At 39.8% G+C, this 18,379-nt stretch overlaps 1 protein-coding gene across 2 annotated transcripts; it reads right to left on the minus strand.

The window, feature by feature from the left end:
* Positions 1–2,131: 2,131 nt before the first annotated feature.
* On the minus strand, positions 2,132–18,327 carry LOC120431148 (exportin-6-A). Of its 2 annotated transcripts, none has more exons than XM_039596288.2 (4): positions 17,910–18,327; positions 15,126–15,518; positions 7,243–9,939; positions 2,132–2,989 (listed from the first exon to the last, which is right to left on the minus strand). In XM_039596288.2, exons 1-4 carry the CDS (start codon positions 17,910–17,912, stop codon positions 2,912–2,914), a joined length of 3,171 nt encoding a protein of 1,056 aa, XP_039452222.1. In that variant the 5' UTR covers positions 17,913–18,327; the 3' UTR covers positions 2,132–2,911. The 2 variants fall into 2 exon arrangements, with proteins under 2 accessions (XP_039452222.1, XP_039452221.1); XM_039596287.2 differs by lacking the exon at positions 17,910–18,327 and adding an exon at positions 15,590–15,800.
* Positions 18,328–18,379: the final 52 nt, after the last annotated feature.

The raw sequence follows: 18,379 nt of genomic DNA on the forward strand, positions 1-18,379 counted from the left end.
AAACAAAAATAATAGATAAAAATCCTTGCAACCTGAAATTTGCTGTAAAATTCTCAAAACTTCTGTTTTTGTTTAAGTGAATTGAAAATTGAACAAAATTTTACAAATTAAAAAAAAGATAAAAAATAATTTTCTAACGAGTAATTTTCAAACGAGCGAAAACTGAACAAATGTCTGTGTGTATGTGTGTGTGTGTATATGTGACCAATAAAGTAACTCAGTTTTCTCAACACTGCCTGAACCGATTTTGACCAAACTAGTTCGACTTGGTTCAGGGTCCCATACGGTGCTATTGATTTGTTTGAAGTTTCGATAAGTAGTTCAAAAGTTATGTATAAAAACGTTTCTTAATCCACCATTAGGTGGGTGGTACCTTCCTCACATTTACAAAGTAATAATGAAAATAAGTTCGTGAAAAAATATATACCTGATACAGACTTTTCCAGAAAACATGCAGACTCTCATTTGAAGCAATGTGGCAACCGGGCGTTTCGCATCTGGCGCGACTCTCGCACGTAAACAAAAAGACCCGGCCTTTTGAGGTTAGGCATAAAATCACCCTTTTTTGTATCTACAAAAATCTTTTTCTTGGCATAACTTTGTAAATACTTAACTAAACAGAATAAAATTTAATAGGATCTTAGGGGACCCCAAAACGAACAGAATAAGGCGGATCCGGCCAAAATCGGTTCAGCCAGTTCTGAGATAATCGTGTGGAAAAAAATCATGTCTACACACATCCCTACAGACATTTGTTCAGTATTTGATTCTGAGTCGACAGGTATACGTGAAGGTATATCTAGAAGTCGTATTTAAGAAGTTCATTTTTCGAGTGATTTTATAGCCTTGCCTCAGTGAGGTGAGGAAGGCAAAATGTGTTTTCTCATATTTTCAGAAGTTGAATAAATGGCAAGAAATCGCACCAAATATCATCATGTTATATATCGTTGGTTAGGAAATCGAAAGACCTTTCCAACGAATCCAAAACATTGAAGATCTGGCAACCCTGTCCTGTATTTTGTTATTCCGGATCTAAAAAAAATATGAAATTTGTGTCCAAACTTATCTTATTAGGCGTCATCCATAAAGTATGTCACGCTCTAGGGGGGGAGGGGGGTCTGAGAAAGTGTGACATTGCGTGTTATAAGTATAGGGAAAGCGTGACAAAGGGGGGAGGGGGGGTAAATTTTGGCTGATTTTAGCGTGACGTACTTTATGGATGAAGCCTTACCAATTGTTGGTAAACTGTGAGGAAGGCATAAACCACATAGGTGGACTAAGTTAGTTTTTGAATAGACGGTTGCCAAAATTATATGATGAACGAATGTTACTAAAAAAATTTCCATCCAAATAAAAATTGTAAAAATTTATTTTTTTAAGAAGCCCAATTAATACTAGAGAATTGCTCTAGTATTAAATTCAGCCAAAAATACGTGATTTTCCCTTACTTTCAAATTTAAAATATTAAGAAATGAGATATTTTTCATAATCATGGACCTTTTGCTCAATCATCCAATTATCCAACTTTCCTCCCAAACACGTGGTCAGTGTTCACCGCTTGAATAAAATCGCGCGCTTTGCGCGGTTCATCCGAGTGAACTTTTCCCCAACGAGCGCTTTCCGATGAACACCAACCGAGAAGCGATAAAAAGCTCAGCAAAATCTAAAAACCATGGAGACGCATGGTTGTTGAATGGTTGAGAGCTTTTTTGTGGAAAAGGAACTTTCGGATTGAAGAACGACGTGTGCTTTTCACGATTGATCGATAATGTTAATGCATTTTTTTATTGCTAAATTTCCTGGAAATTATCTTCATGGAAAATAGAGGCATGTGTATACAATATAATTAAACACTCTAATCGGGCGTACTTGTTTTTCTTCTTCTTTCTTTTTTATAGGAAACCATATTTGTAATACTACTTCCTTTTTAATATATTTAAGTTATACCTTACTTGTATCAGCTAAATTTGATAAAATCCTAATTTGAAAGCGAAGGTTAAATTGGAGAAAGGGTAGAATAATCTGATAAAACTAAATGTAAAATAGAAACGAGAAACGAAACAACTGATGTTAAGGGAAAAGATTGAAAGTAGAGAAGCGATAGAAACAGAGCTTACTTTTTTGATTTGAAAAATAAAGCGAGATTTTAAACGTAATCTTATAATTCTCAGTATCACATGTTACAACTTGACATTGTAAAATAAAATATCCCTAGTTTTTCAATAACTTTACGTACGACTTAGATGTGAAGAGAGTTTGCGTTTTCTTTTGCACACGACTTTGATTCTCCTTTTTTAATTAAACTGTGTAAAGCAAGTTTGACCTGATAATATAACTTAAACACGAATAAAGTAATAAACACAAAACGTTAAAATGTTTAAAGAAAACCTAAAGAACGAAACATTCTCCTCTTTCGAATTCGAGCGAAGCCTTACCTGCCTAACTGACATTTTGTTTTTTTTTTTAGTAGTTTAGTTTTGTCTAATTTGTTTTTGCTTCATACGTATTTAATGCGCGTAATTTTCATTTTAGACTTGGTTCGTCCAACGCAAACTTGGACTTTTGAAACGTAAAACTAGCCTATCTCAACGGGGGGCGTTGTCCTCCATTGAATTACACTTAGTTTGCTTGATTTTGCTTGATCAATTTTAGTAAAATATGGAATTTTCGTGAATTTCAGTACTGTCCCACGCGTTTCCCACGAACGCCTATTTCTCGCAGAGAAACGCTCCGCTAGGAAAGATGTTCATCTTCTTCTTCTCTTGTGGGCGTGTGTGTGTGTGAATGTGAGTTGTTTTTTCTTTTCTTAGTTTGTGTGTGGCGTGACTGACTTACCGCGACTGACTGCAATTTAGGATGATATCTGTGGCTCAAGTTGGCTTTTGACTTGTTGTGGGAAACCCCACAAATTTTAGGCCGTTCCGTTGAGCTGACCACATTTGGTGTCCTGGATGAGCTGGTTCATGCGATGGGCGAACGTGGGGTAGTCCTGTGGAAGGTTGGGAAAGTTTCATTTTAATTTTTTGATAATATTAACTCCAGAGCTAAACAAAATAAACGTCAAAATTCACTCATTGACTCACTCATTCTGATTCACACACTGAATCACTCACTCATTCACTTACTCACTAAATCTCATCAACTTACTCACACACTCACTCACACTTCACTAATGTTCAACTTCAAAAACGAAAACTCAACAAGCCAAGAATCACTCACAGACTCACTAACTCTGATTAACTCACTCACTCTTATGTACTTACTCACACCATATTTAGCATACTCACTCACACTCTTATTCTAACTCACTTACTCATTTACTCTGATATGCTCACTCACTCACTTAAACATTGACTCTCTCACTTACTCACTTTAAAACACTCACTCTCTTTAATATTCTCACTCACTCTGATACACTCATTGACTCTCATACATTCACTCAGTTGATACACTCACTTACTCACTCTAATACACTTACTCACTAACAAACTCGTGCTGAAACTCACTCACTCTGATTTATTTACACACTTTAATGAACTCAATCACTTAGATGCAATCACTCATTCACTTATCGGCGACCTTTTGATTGTTATGAAACACTCTCTCCCTTTAATAATCTCACTTACTCATTTACTCAATCACTCAATCATTTATCATCTTACTTACTCACATTGATGCACTCACTCACTCACTCATTCGCTCACTCTCTCTGATAGTATCAGTAAGTAATTCACTCACCCGCACTGATACACTCATTCATTCGCTCACTCACTCTGATACACTAACTTACTCATTCACTCACTCACTTATTCACTCATTCACTCACTCACACTGATACACTCACGTTCCTGTAGAGGTGGAAATAAATTGGGAATAACATATTTTGATATTACTAAATTTTATAAAGCGAAAAGATCAAAATTTCAAAATTCGAAAAGATCAAAATTTCAAAATTCCCGATCCATTGTCAATTAATTTTTGATGTTTGAAAAAAAAATCGAAAGAAGAATTCTTGAAATTTTAGATTTTTTTTTGTTGGAAGTTTAACTTGTTGTGCCAATGCTTTTAAAAATTGCATTTTTTAAGGGGTCAACAGTTTGTACATTTTAAGTAGAAAGAAGTATGCAGTAATTTTTGTGATGTCCCATTTTTTGTTACTTCGATTTTTTACCATTTAAATGATAACAGCAAAAAAAGTAAAAAACAAGCAACAAATTGAAAAAGTGACCGTAAAAATATAAAAGGAAACTAAAAAGGATGTTTTTAACAAAAACTCTAGATATATTCATTTAAAATATTCAATAAGAAACAATAAAAGAAGACATGAAAGTAAAATTTTTCATAGAACAAAACAGGGTGGTCACTCAAATGCTATCTTCAAATTCTCGACCCGACTTCTCCAGAACCTCAAATAATAGGATTTTCGTGCCTTAAAAAAATATTGCAATATTACTGTTTTTCTAAATTTTGGGTTTTTTACAATTTTAGTTAAAAATGGAACAACACAAAAAATATGGCAAAAATACTTTAAAAATGCACTCATAATTTCGGTTTCAAGACAAAAATCGAACATTCAACATTTAAAAATATATTAAAAACTTTAAAAAACATAACATTTTATGGCTCATTTTGAAAATTTGTTAAGGCTGGTACAAATATTTTTAAAAGTTTTTGTCATCCCCCCCCCCCCCCCTTCAAAATTGGCCCGAAAAATCAGGGGGCAAAAAAATATTGTTACAATAAACTTCAAAATTTCAATGAAAATTCAAGTGCAACCAGTTGAAATCAAATTAAAATACATTCTTCTGCGTTTAAAATCATTTTTAGCATGTTTGGGTTTATTAAAAAATCTTAAGATTTTTTGAAAATTTTTGCTGCAAAATATTTTTTTTTTTCGATACCCCCCCCCCCCCCCCCCTTGACCTTGGCCAGGGCCGAGGGACAAAAACTTTTTTAAATATTTGCATCGGCCTAATAGGAAAAATAGAAATGACAAAGATATAAAAACAATAAAATTTCAAATATTTTTCTTAGACCAAAATATAAAAAAATGGAGATTCTTTAATCTTTGGGTTTGGATTTAAGTTCAAAAAATATTTTTTATTCGAATTATTGACATTTCTATGTTTTAAATTTTATTCCAAAGAAAAATCCAGTTTCTCTAAAAGTCATGCTTCAAGCAAAATTTATGAAGAGACAAATCCTTTGAACATATTTGTCATGGCCAAAATTCTTGACTCGTCTTGAAACTATTTTGTCATTATTATAATTTAAATATTTTTTTTTTTGAAATATTTCAATAGTGAAAAAAATCCACTTAACACGAAAAACGCCTGGATTTCATGTGATAATTAAGTTATTCAGATGAATGAAAAGGGTTCATTGAAATAAGTCAGATTAGCTGATACGCTAATTCGCTAATAGAGATAATGCGTAACGTAATTTTCGAATGATCCCACTTTGTTTACATCTACAAAGTAGGAGGATTTTCAAGCAAAAACATGACTTTTTTCTTATTGGTAAATGAGCTGTTTTATAATCAGTAGTATGTGTTTTATTTTGTCTACTTTTTTACATTTTTTGCTGGAAAATGGTCACGTTTCAATCAGCTAGAAATTTTTTTTTATGGAAGTCGCAGATGAATTCCCTGGCAGATGAATTCCCTGGCTGATTTTGGAACCCTGCAGCTCTTCCTGATCCAGCAAACATCACTAATTCTACACAGCTAAAAAAGTAGTAATCCAGCTGCATGTAAAAGGCATGGGTGTAAAATAAATATTACATTATTTTATGCAATTTTATGTGATTTTACATCCTGAAATATGTAGCCATGAGTATGGGAAACCTACTTGACCGGAATGTCAAGCTCATATATGCGTTTATCCTTACAGCTTTTCATCGGTCTGATGGCCGAGTGGGCTAAGGCGTCAGTCCGTACTGTTGGTGCGGGGTTTGAATTCCTTCGGTTGCAACTTTTTTTTGTGTTTGCAAAAATTGTACATGCAGTATATTTAGTGTTTATTTTGACGAAGGTGATGTGCATGCTTTTGCATGCGATTTTACCATCGGATTTTTTGCTGTGTAGTGAAGCTGATCCAACAAACAAAAATAATTTTCACTAAATCAGGTTTTCAAACGGAATCAAACAATGAAGATCACTTCTGGATTGATACAACCGCATCGACACTATAAACAACTTTCATTCATATCATATAAAAATACGATCTCGCCTTCAACTTTCTTAAGTATGTTTTGCCTTCAACCCCATGTCCTCAAAAGCCACACATTTTTCATTCTTGCAAAAAAAAATAAACAATTTTTATGATCGATCACAATACTCTCTACTTTTGGCGAACAGTAAATTGGTTCCACTTTGACAGTTCAAAATTAAGGCCATTTTGCGAACCACTATTCAGCATCCAGGTTCGAATGTTCGCTCATTCGAACGTATTCGAATTTAAAATCACTCAAACAGCTCAAATATCAAAATCAGATGTCAGCCGGCAGATGACATTTCCACCTCATTATTGTCTTTTGCAAGCAGTACATAACCAAACTTTTCGACACCCTCAGCAAACGTAAAATAAACACAAATTTCCCGGATCTCTCCCGGAAAAGATCCGGCAATAACTTTGTATGATTTGACGTTGGCGGAGGGTGCCGAAAAAAAGGTAAACAAATAATTTCGTGCATCAGCCAATGAGACGATTCCAGAGAAGGTGGTTTCGTGTTTTTGACTGCTGTCAGTCGTCCCGATTAGCGCAAATGAGTTCACTAGTTCGAATGCAGAGAATTCGCTCTGTCGAGATTTTTAAGCGAAGATGGTGCACGCCCGAAACGTTAAAATCGTGAAACCAATTACAGAGGAATGTTAGAAAAATAACTCTTATGGTTATTTATTATTCTGTTTTACTGCAATAGACTAATCAAAAGCAAAAAAGTACAGCAAATGAATTAATAAAACGCGACAACAATAACAGTTTTTGATATAACAACAACAACAATAACAGTTTTTGTTATAACAGCGGAACTGTTGTTAAGCTGACATTCAATTTGTTATTCTCACCTCACCAGAATGATACACTCACTTACTCCGATAAACTCACTCACTCTGATATTTTTACTCATTCTTATTCACTCACTCACTCACCGACTAAGTGAGTGACTCACTGACTCTCACGCTCTCACCTACTCACTCTGATTCACTCAAACTTCCCCCCGAATCCCCTTGCCGCAACTCACCGTCGACAGGCACACCTGCTCGACCTGCTGCGACACGGCCGGAAATCCGATCCCGGCGAACGTCTCGTGCAGTCGCTTCATGTCCACCTCGCCCATGCTGTACAGCACCGCCAGGAACAGCTCGTAGTGCAGAATGCCTTCGGGCGCGAGCAGCGCCTTGATGATGGCCGCCTCGAACGATTGGAGCAGGTTCTGGCGGAAAAACTCCCGCCCGTACAGTTTCCACCGGTCGTTGAGGGCCTGGAGGGATTGGAGGGTGGCGCGGGTGACGTGCGGATCGTTGGCGCACACGATGGCCTGGCCGTACGCGTTCATGATGGCGGTGAACTGGTCCGGGTGGTCGAGTCCGGATGTGGGCTGGTGGTTGCCGAGGGCGGCCGACACGCTGGGGGTGAACTGTTTGAGCACGCTGGATTTGTAAAAGTATTGCCACCGGTGGAGCAGGATGCCGTTGAAGAGCAGGTAGAGGGAGAGGCTGGCGTCGGCGTGGCCGTTTTGTTCGCTTTTGGCGGGGGTGTGTTCTTGGGCGAAGACGAGCGGGAGTACGTGCTCGATGGAGAAGTTGAGGATGTCTGGCAGGAGGGAGACGTTGCCGGGTTGTTCGACAATCAGGAGGAACATTTTGAGCAGGATGTCGAGCGAGCGGAACCTCTGGGCGGTGATTTGCTCGGACTTGGTCTTGCCGAGGAACAGGAGGATGATGTTCTTGAGGAACAGCTGGCCGAGCTGAACCTGAAGGGTGCGGATGATGCCGAGGCAGAAGTCGAAGATGCGCTCGATGAGGGCGCAGTTCTTGCTGCTGGCAGCACTGTAAATGGTGAGAGTTTTCTCTATCACAGGTCGGAACGCGGCTGCCAGCATCTGCTTGACGGGACTGCTCTGCTCCTGGTAGTAGTCGAGCAGGTCTCGCAACATGCCGAGCACGGACGTAGCCACCGCAACGATCTTCTCCTCTTGGCCGTAGTCTAGGGAGGGGTTGGTGGTGCCACCGTTGCTGAAACCGTGACCCAGGTCAAGCCTGATCAAATCCCCGGCGATAAATGCAATGTACTCTTGGAGTAACGCCGCTCGACCTTCGTAGTTCTGTTCCGGTACGGAACACCCAACCCATGGCAGCACGAAGCAGTTGCAGATCGCTCGACGAACGGTCAGTGCCGTTGGCCGCTCCAAATGCCGCAGGTCACTGTGCACCAACGGTTTAATAGCTTGTACGAGGTATTTTGGTCGCAAATTGGCACTTACACTGAGCAATAGCTGGGCCGCCGCACTCGTCAGCATCCGCAGCTGGTCCCGCTTGACCTTTTGTGGCGGCAGCAGAAACCTCGGAATGCAACCCACGAAATGCATCATTTCAGCCTCCCCAAACGGGATGTGCGCCACCAGCAGCAGACTCCGCAGCGTGATCATCGTCTGACTGACCACGTCCACCATCTCACCCGCTAGCGCCGGTAAATGCATGAAAAAGTACTCCATCGGGTCCCCAGCCGCACCCGAAACCGTCTCCACCAGCTTCACCAACGACTCGATCAGCTGACCCAGCGTATCGCCGACCTTCTCCGATCGCTCGTGCAGCAACGGACTGATCCGCGCAATCAACTGGCACAACGATATGAAATCACGAAACTTGCACCGCAACCCGTTGCGACCATCCTCATCGTACGCAGCCTGCAAATGACCACCACTAATCAGCCCAACCGTCGAAAGCACCGTCGCGTACGGACCCGCCACATCCGAAGCAAACTCCGAAAACACCACGTCGTACACCCTCACCGGCTCAATCTCCGCAATCTGCGCGATCGTATCGATGCACTGGTTGAAAAAGTGCTGCAACTCCGTCTCATTATCGTCGTCCAGCTCCTCCCCGTCCAACATGTCCAGCTGCTGATCAAAATCGTACTGGAACAACATCCGCTTTACCGTCCCCGAAGCCAACGCCAGCAGCTTATCCGCGTGCTTCCCACTCGAAACCGAACCCCCACAATCACTCGAGAAGCCCCTCACGATCGGCGTCCAGATCGTCAACCGCTCCGTAAACGCCAACGCCCCATACCCATAAAACGTGTACTGAAACAGGCAGTTCAAATAACTTATGGCAGGAAAGTGTGGATCCTTGCTCCACCGAACCCACTGCTGCGTCGTAAACAGCCGCAACAGCTCCGTCAGCTTGTCCTGGTACAGCTCGTTCGACAGCTTCAGCGTCGGCTGCTGCAACAGCTCGATCACCCCCGTCGCGATCACCGTCGGCAGCGGCAGCGGCTTCTGTCGGTAAAATAGCTCCGAAATGGTCGTCAACGCCGATATCGACACATCGTTGTACACCTCGTTCCACCGCGCCAGCATGAACAAACTCTGGAAAAACTCCGGCGCCGTCACGTTGTCCAGCGGTGCCCACGAGAAGATCTGCTGCACGCACACCAGCAGATCCGTCGTCGCTTGCTCCAGCCGCGAGTCGTCCCCGAACGGTACCGGCAGATGGGCCATGCTGGCGATTCCGTTCTTACTAATAGTTCGATTGATGCACAGCTCGGCGTACCGCTGCAGGATCTCGAACGTCGCCGGCAGGTACATCGAGACGCAGTACGAGAGGTACTTTTGCCGCTCGCTCGTGATGTCCGCCTTGGTGCTGGTGATCTCGTCCGAGGTGGCGCGCAGTAGCGTCACGCCCAGCGTGAACTTGCTCTTGAGCAGCTCGAGGACCTAAAAAGAACGGTTTTGTTTGAATGCGGTTCTTGAACAAAATTTGAGCAAGGAATCGTGACGATCTATATGCTTCTCCGATAATGAAGACGGCCGACCGTCATAACATGCTCTTCCTCACAATACCATCGAGGGTCACTTCTATTCGGTTCTAACGGCCGTTGCCGTACGAACTCCTTGAAGCTACATTTAAATTTGGCAATCTGAGATCTTCAGCTCTTCTAGTGTCATGCTCATGGATATCCCTTCCGCGTACCATAGCTTCCGTCAAGTATTTTGGTGCCATCCTTTCCATCATACGAAAAACAAAAACAAGGGTGTTGTACTCGATTCGTTGCTTCAACCTGGCGTCAGTCGATCACATCTTAGGATAAGCCGCATGATTTTGCTCTGTAGAACTTGCATGCTTTTAAGTGGCCATTGTTTTGCCAGGAATAAGTTCCGTCTGCACCGCTTCGCTCGATCGCACACTTTTGTTGTTGTTTACATTCTCGCGTCAGCTATCAAACGTTTGTTACACTCTTAATTGTGTTCAGTCAAACAAAGGGTAAAACCATACATTGATGCATTTCGAGTTCTCTTCTCATCAAGATTGTTTGTTTTCAAAAGTTTTCATTCAAGTAATAGAACTCGATTTGAGATCTCTTCACTTCCACAAGTGTTGTCAACAGATTCCATGTTTTCAGAACATCTTTTTGTGTTTTTCATACACAATTTTTGAATTCTCTTCTATCTTGAAGTGGTTTCCAAGGTTTTCATATTTTAGCTCAACTTATAAGTTTTCATTTACATCATCAGTTTTCAGAAATTTCATCACCAGGAACTTGTTAGCATTGTTGTGTTTTTCAAGCACTGAACTCAACCGTTGTTATGTGCTCTGGATATTCATTATATGGAACAAGGTTGTTAACGATAAAATTATCGAGGCTCGCTAACGATAACGATAGTTCTATTGTTATCGTTATTGCGATAATTCTATCGGCGATAATCTTATCGCCGATAATGGACGATAATTGATTATAAAAGTCTATCTTAAATCGAATAATTCAACCATATCATTTTCAATGCTTTCACTAAAAATATATTTTTTGAAAATGTGATAAGTTTCAAAGCATTATCGCGGGCGTTAATAATTAGAGTTCACGCACGCTGATATGACCGCAGAAAAATGGCCGCATGACAGCCGCAGAACAAATTTTCGGATGTTGTCAAAGGATGCCTTGAGTTTAAGCTGACTTTTTGGAAAATATTGACTTTTTTTTTGATAAGGTCCTAAAAACATTTGTAAACATTGAGTGTATCCCTTTCACACCTTATGTCAAAGTACAAGGAGTAAGCGGGATACACTCAATGTTTACATTTGTTTATAGGACCTTATCAAAAAAAGTCAAGAATTCAACTTTCTAATGTTTACACCGCGGTAGTTCGGTGGCTTTTACCTTCTGTCAGTCGAAGCGAAGGAGAATCGTGATTTGCAAGCAGAACATAACCAAACTTTTTGGCACCCTCAGCAAACGTCAGACCATACAAAATTGCTGCCGGATCTTTTTTTCCGGATCTCTCCCGGAAAAGATCCGACAGCAATTTTGTATGGTTTGACGTTGGCGGTGTACCAAAAAAATGTAATCAAATCACTTCGTGCATCGGCCAGTAAGCAATATAAATTATGTGCTCAAAATTGAACACAATATCACAGAGTAATCCAGAGGGAGCAGTCCGAACAAAAGTCATTGAAATGTTTGGCTCCGTTACGGCTTTACCCTTTGGAATCGTAGCAGCTTGTGGCGTTATGTTTTGAGCGTTACCAGCCCGGTTAAGAAAATTTTTCATCATAGTAAACTCAGGTTTTTTCTACTTGACTTTGTTTTGACAAGTGCAAAGCTTTGAATGGCTTTGGTTGTTGAAACTGTGTGCTCCTCTTTTCAAAATTTATAGAAAAAATCATGTTAAACTTAAAGAGCTCAGCAAAAAGAAAAATCTTAATCTTTGTTTGCAGTTCCCGAATAATCAAATACTGATCTAGAGTAGAAGAATGCTGTCGGTGTTTGGGCATTTCTGGAGTCTCATCGTTAGCTCAAATAAATGGTCGATGAATTCACAGCTGAGTCTCGAGTCAATTTCACTCTTACTGTGGCTCCAGCAAAAGCTGTCCAAATACACACGAAACATTTTTCCAATATTTCAACTGGAATGACGAAAATACACGTGAAAAACAATACATTTTTCTTCAGCATTTCATTTAGTCTAACTTCCATCAATGAAACTGACAAAATCTCTAGTCACAGAGATGAAGAAAGCTAAAAAAACTTCAACACAACAAAACGTAATGTATGTACCTCCGAAATTCATTGTGTCAACACTTCCATATCTTTGTTGTTCCCTTGACGTTATTCGCCAAAAAATGCTGAAGAACTTATCAGTTAGTTATTTGTCTTAGTTAAGGAGCTTTTCAGCCATAAACGCTGTTTCGGCTCGGCAAGAAACTATAAAGTAAACCCCAGTATTTGCCGATTCTGGCAACAAGTCACCCAAAATTGCAACACAGCGTTTGGTCACAAGTAGAAAATTCGACTTCAATCGGATGGTGCACCGTAACAGGTAAGAGCACTTCCAGCAAAATATTCTCACACTTTATTACCAAGACAGTTTTCGTGTCAATCTTTTTGGTATTCTGTTCCAAATTATAATTTTATTCATTTAAGAGTCATCATAGAAAATAACTTTGTTGATTTTGGGAATGTGAAAGTTTTTGACAGCCTTCAAATGTCATCTAGCCTACTAGATCGATGTGAAAAAAATGTAACGCATTGAACGTCAGTTTGGCCCGAGGGTTACGACAAGCAACATTTTGCTGAAGGGGCGATGTACCACGATGTACCGCGTAACGCAACCATAAATTAAATGCCAGTGCTCCCTCTGGGTTACTCTGTGACAATATACTGTATTTTTTGAAAAAACTCAAATTTTCATTATTTGCAATATGGGTGTTAAACGAAGCGAAATTTTGTATGTTTTATTTTCATTTTAATAAAGTATTTTTTGTAAAATACAAAAATTCACAAAATACCGTAATTTTTGGAAAATACTAAAATTGTCATAATTTGCAATATGGGTATCAAACGAATCAAAATTTCGTATGCTTTTTCAATTTATTAGTTGTTTTTTTAACACTAAAATTTTCACATATTACCGTATTTTTTCGAAAATATGCAATATGGGTATCAAACGAAGCGTAATCACGTTTGCTTTTCCAGAAAGGGTTTTTTTTTTTGAAAATAGAGGACAGCATCTAATCCCAGTGTGCCTTTAATGTTGCCATATCAGCAATTTGACATTCAATTACAGCTCATTAAAAGCGTTTTCAACTGAAATCGACTGATAAATAGCTCAAAAAGAAGTGCCCAAGCAAGTTTCTATCATATTTTGCAAATTTAGTTGTTTAAATAGTAAATATCAGCAAGTTACATGGAGTTAGGAGCAAGTGGTTATTCTGTCAAACATACGAGAATTTCCCCTACTAATTTTGTTACAAAATACCGTATATAATCGAAATTACTCAAATTTCCATAATTTGCAATATGCAAAATTTTCTATGCTTTTTCACTTGATTTAGACAAGCTTTTCTTGTAATTTTTTTTAAATTCCATATTTTTTAAACATGCTTAAATTTTAAAAATTTGTTTCACACCCATATTGCAAGTTATGAAAATTTAAATGTTTTCGCAAAAACACGGAATTATGTGAAAATTTTGTTATTTTCCCAAACATTCTAATACAGTAAAAAAGCATGCAAAATTTCGCTCCCTTTGATACCCATATTGCATATTTTGAAAATTTAAGTATTTTCGAAAAAATACTGTATTTGTGAAAATTTTAGTATATTCAAAAAAACACTGATAAATTGAAAAAGCATTCGAAATTCCAATTCGTTTGATACCCATATTGCAAATTATGAAAATTTGAGTATTTTCACAACAACTCGGAATTTTGTTATAATTTTAGTATTTTCCAAAAAATATCTAATAAAGTGAAAAAGCATGAAAAATTTCGCTTCGTTTGATACCCATATTTCATATTTAAAAAATTTAAGTATTTTTCGAAAAAAACGGTAATTTGTGAAAATTTTAGTGTTTTCCAAAATAAAAACTGTAATAAATTGAAAAGCAAATAAAATTTCGCTTCGTTTGAGTATTTTCGAACAATACGTTATTTTGTGAACAATGTTGACTACATATTTATGCTTTGAAAATTACTAAATTTTTTAAAATATATATTCTTAGCGAAAGCATTGAAAATTTAACATGATATGGTTGAATTAATCAATTTTAGAAAGATTTTAAAAATTAGTTATCGTCCATTACTGGCGATAACATTATCGCCGATAGAATTATCGAAATAACAATAACGATAACCATTATCGTTATCGTCAGACGATAATTTTATCGATTAGCAACCTTGATATGGAAATTGTTTGATTAATATGTTTTTCGTACACGAATTTCTACAGTTTTCATGTTTTAGTACATCATCAGAGCTCAGGAATTTCATCATCTGGAACTTGTTTGCATTGCATGTTTTAGTAAATCATCAGAGCTCATGAACGCACCATCTGGAACTTGTTTGCATTCTTGTGTTTTTCGTACACGAATTTCTACAGTTTTCATGTTTTAGTACATCATTGCTGATCACAGGAACTTTATCATCTGGATTTTGTTTGCATTCTTGTGTGTTCTTCATACATCATCGCCGGTGCTCAGGAACTTCATGATCTGGAACTTGTTTGCATTCTTGTGTTTTTCATACACGAACATTGAAATCAACTCGCATTCAGCGTATTCCAACAGTTTTCATGTTTTAGTACATCGTCATTGCTCAGGAACTTCACCATCTGGAACTTGTTGGCATTGTTGTGAGTTTTCCATACACGAATTTTGAAATCAACTTTCATCCAGATGTGCTTTTCAGCAGTTTCCACTTTTTAATACATCGTCAGTGCGCAGGAACTTCACTACACACTATTGTTTCCTGTGTTTTCGACCAGCTTTCGTCCAGATGTTCTCCAACACTCTTGTATCTCCACAACAAGGATCACGATCACCGCCGTCTGTCTGCCCTCCAAGGCCGCGCATAAATCAATCATCACGATCCCCCCTTGCACAACGCAGAAGGTCATCAGCGGGCCTCACCTGACTCATGTAGTCCGGATGCTCCTCCGGAAACTGGCGCTTCCCAACGAGCGCCACCAGCTGGGCCACCTTGTCGCGCTGCATGCCCGGAATGTCGTGCGAAAAGGCCGCGTACGTGGCCCACAGGGCGTCCCGCAGCTGCACCCGGGCCGCCTCATCCAGCGCGGGCCATCGCTGCTGGATGGTCACCTCCACCGTGGACACGTTGAAGAACCAAAAGTACTGGTTGTTGAAACGGGGCAGGTTCTGCAGACATAGGAGCCAGGAGTGCGGGGTCCGCTGGAACTGCTGCAGCTGACCTTCGATGGTGTGCTTGCGGGCGTTCGACGTGCCCGGATGGTAGAACTCGTTGACGAGGGCCTCGATCGCGAGCAGGTCGCCGGTCGGCTCCGCCTAGGAAGAAGAGAGAGGAAGGGGGGAAATTTAAGTTCTATACGCCGAGATGAGCCCACGGTCAACGCTACATTCCAACTGCCAGTGCGGCTGTCACACCCAAACGGAAACATGCGCTGCATGTCTGGCGCTAGTCGCGATCGCGATTCAAATGACATAATTTCACGATCAACAACAACAACGTAAGGTAGATGGTCTATACGACACCCATATTATTACAGTGAATTCCACGTTCCCTTTCAACCGCGCGAGAGAACTCGAAATGAGTATGCATAGGGGGGTTTGAAAACCTTGACCAGTGCGCGATCGAGCTGCTGCACATCTGACCCGTCCCCGGATCATCGCACCGCCCGTCAATGAACTATTTTTGCGCAAATTTCTCCCCGTCCGAACCCGTTTGGACGCTCGGCGGTGCGTCACCGCCACCGCCAGGCTGCGCTTTTATCAGTGGAAAAAACAGCTTTCCTTCCCCCTTCAGTGTATTATCGCATAGTCCGCACACATCTGCGGTCGTCGTCACTTTGCGGGGAAAAAATAAGTAAATATTTAGCTCTCTGCGCGAGATTTAAGAGTGTTGGTGAGCTTAAGCTGGTTCTCGACGGTGTACGAGTGCACGATAACAAACCGCACACAAGAAGAAGCGAGTTTCAATGTCTTTTTGGCTGGTTTTCTTGTAGACTTGGATTTGGCGACTACGACGTCATCACGTCGATCGTGCAGTGGTACCAGGTTTCGGGGCGAAGGTGCTTCTTCCTTATTTGCGGGTTTGTCCTTGAGTCGGCTGACCACATGACCTAGAATGGTTGGTGCTGACTAGAGATCCGCGTAGCTGCTAATTATTCTAGCAATTTGCACATTTTTTGACAGTATATGAAACTACTTTGTTAGGAACCTCAAAATTTTAACATTCATTACTTCTTTATCGAGAATCTTTCATCAACTTCCAATAATCACTTCATTTCAACAATCACATCATGATAAATTTACAGCTTAGATGGTTTTTAATCTCACTTTAACTTAGAAACTTCAATATCAGGAACCTCTTCATTTGAACATTCATTACTCCTTAACCTGGAATTCTTCATCAATTTCCAATAATCACTTCATTTCAACAATGTTTTTGGACCTTACTTTTACTTAGGAACTTCAATATCAGGAACCTCTTCATTTGAACATTTATTACTCCTTAACCTGGAATTTTCCATCAATTTCCAATAATCACTTCATTTCAACAATGTTTTTGGACCTTACTTTTACTTAGGAACTTCAATATCAGGAAACTCTTCATTTGAACATTCATTACTTCTTTATCGGGAATCTTTCATCAACTTCAACAATCACACCATGATAAATAGATAGCTTTAATGGATTTTAACCTCACTTTTACTTAGGAACTTCAATATCAGAAACCTCTTCATTTGAACATTCATTAATTCTTTATCGGGAATCTTTCATCAACTTCAACAATCACGCCATGATAAATAGATAGCTTTAATGGTTTTTAACCTCACTTTTACTTAGAAACTTCAATATCAGGAACCACTTCATTTGAACATTCATTCTTCTTTACATATTTCCAATAATCACTTGTTTTCAACAATCACACCATGATGAATAAATTGCCTTCATGTTTTTAAACATCTAAGAGATTCAACTTACCGCAATGTTTACACTTCCCTTCTGTACTTTTCTAAAAGAACCAAATAATAAAATTAAAACATTCAGTGAATCCTGCGCACTCAAATTGAAGTTTTCATTAGGTGTGAGCAGAGTTCACTGAATATTTTCAATTTGGAGTTTTTTTTTTCTGGTCCAAAAACAAAATTTTATTTATTTGATTTTTGGGTTGTTTTAGAAAACGCATTTAGACGTTTTCAAAAATACCCAAAATTGAAAAGAAATAAAATTTTGGTTTATTGAACCTTTCTGGAGTTATTTTTTTTTTTTTTTAAGGTAAAAAAAACAAGTTTTTTTTGCTTTTTGAGTGTTTTTTAATGCCTGACTCAAGGCGGTTTCAAAAACACCCAAAAAGCAATAACTGGAAATTTGGTTTATTGGACCTTTAAAAAAAACTCCAGCTTTGAAAAAGCATCAAATTGTATTCGAAGGTTCTCGAAGCGTGAAGTCGACGTCCGCAATAGGGAAGTGCAACACTTTATCACTAACATCCACGTCCACGTTATGAACTTGAGCATGAAGTAGGTATTCGTGAAACGTTGAAGAAGTTGAATCTCTTTAATGTATTTTTTTTTTTTCAAAATTTGTAATTTTAACTCAACCTCAGAGCCCCGATTCCAAACCCCACCCTTCTGGCAGCACTGCCGCGCCCGAACCTGCTGCTGCCATCTCCGCAAGAAGACTTCCCAAGGAGCAGCAGCAATGGCTACTCACCATCTTTCTTTTCCTCCTGTGGAAGGTGGTGCCACCAGTGCCGAATCAGCTCGAGTCTTCCGATCCCGCAATCGATCCCTGAAACTCCCCCTTCCGGAAACTTCCCTGCGCCACACACCGAGCACCACGTAAACGCCCCCGTTCCGCCACGGAGAAAAACTCCCGTGGCACCTCCGTCCCCGTCTCAAGCTGCGGGAGGTTCGTCCGGACGTGGCCGTTGCACTACGTTCCGGCCCAACCCAGCCCTGCTTCCGAGAACTCACGACAAGGAGTCGTCCTCTTCTTATTGCGTGTTTCGTTTTGTCGCACAAAAGATAAAGATTTTTCTTTGCACTTTTTCCTGCGACTTCCCCTAGACGACTTGGACTTGGAGCTCTGTAAATGAACTGACTCTGACTGCTTCGGACCAACTCTACGCACACACTAAACGGGTGCTTCCGTCAGGCAGAGTGACTGCAACAGTGACAACA

The sequence above is a fragment of the Culex pipiens genome, chromosome 1 (genome assembly GCF_016801865.2).
Source record: "Culex pipiens pallens isolate TS chromosome 1, TS_CPP_V2, whole genome shotgun sequence".
NCBI classification, from domain to species: domain Eukaryota; kingdom Metazoa; phylum Arthropoda; class Insecta; order Diptera; family Culicidae; genus Culex; species Culex pipiens.

What these genes read in the sequence shown, in the direction of transcription:
- LOC120431148 (XM_039596287.2), bottom strand. Translation starts at nt 15,676, where the DNA reads ATGTCATTTGAATCGCGATCGCGACTAGCGCCAGACATGCAGCGCATG. An exon ending in GCCGCACTGGCAGTTGGAAT is followed by an intron (nt 15,519 to 15,589) that starts GTAGCGTTGACC and finishes TCTTCTTCCTAG; the next exon opens with GCGGAGCCGACCGGCGACCT. An exon ending in ATCCGGACTACATGAGTCAG is followed by an intron (nt 9,940 to 15,125) that starts GTGAGGCCCGCT and finishes CGTTCTTTTTAG; the next exon opens with GTCCTCGAGCTGCTCAAGAG.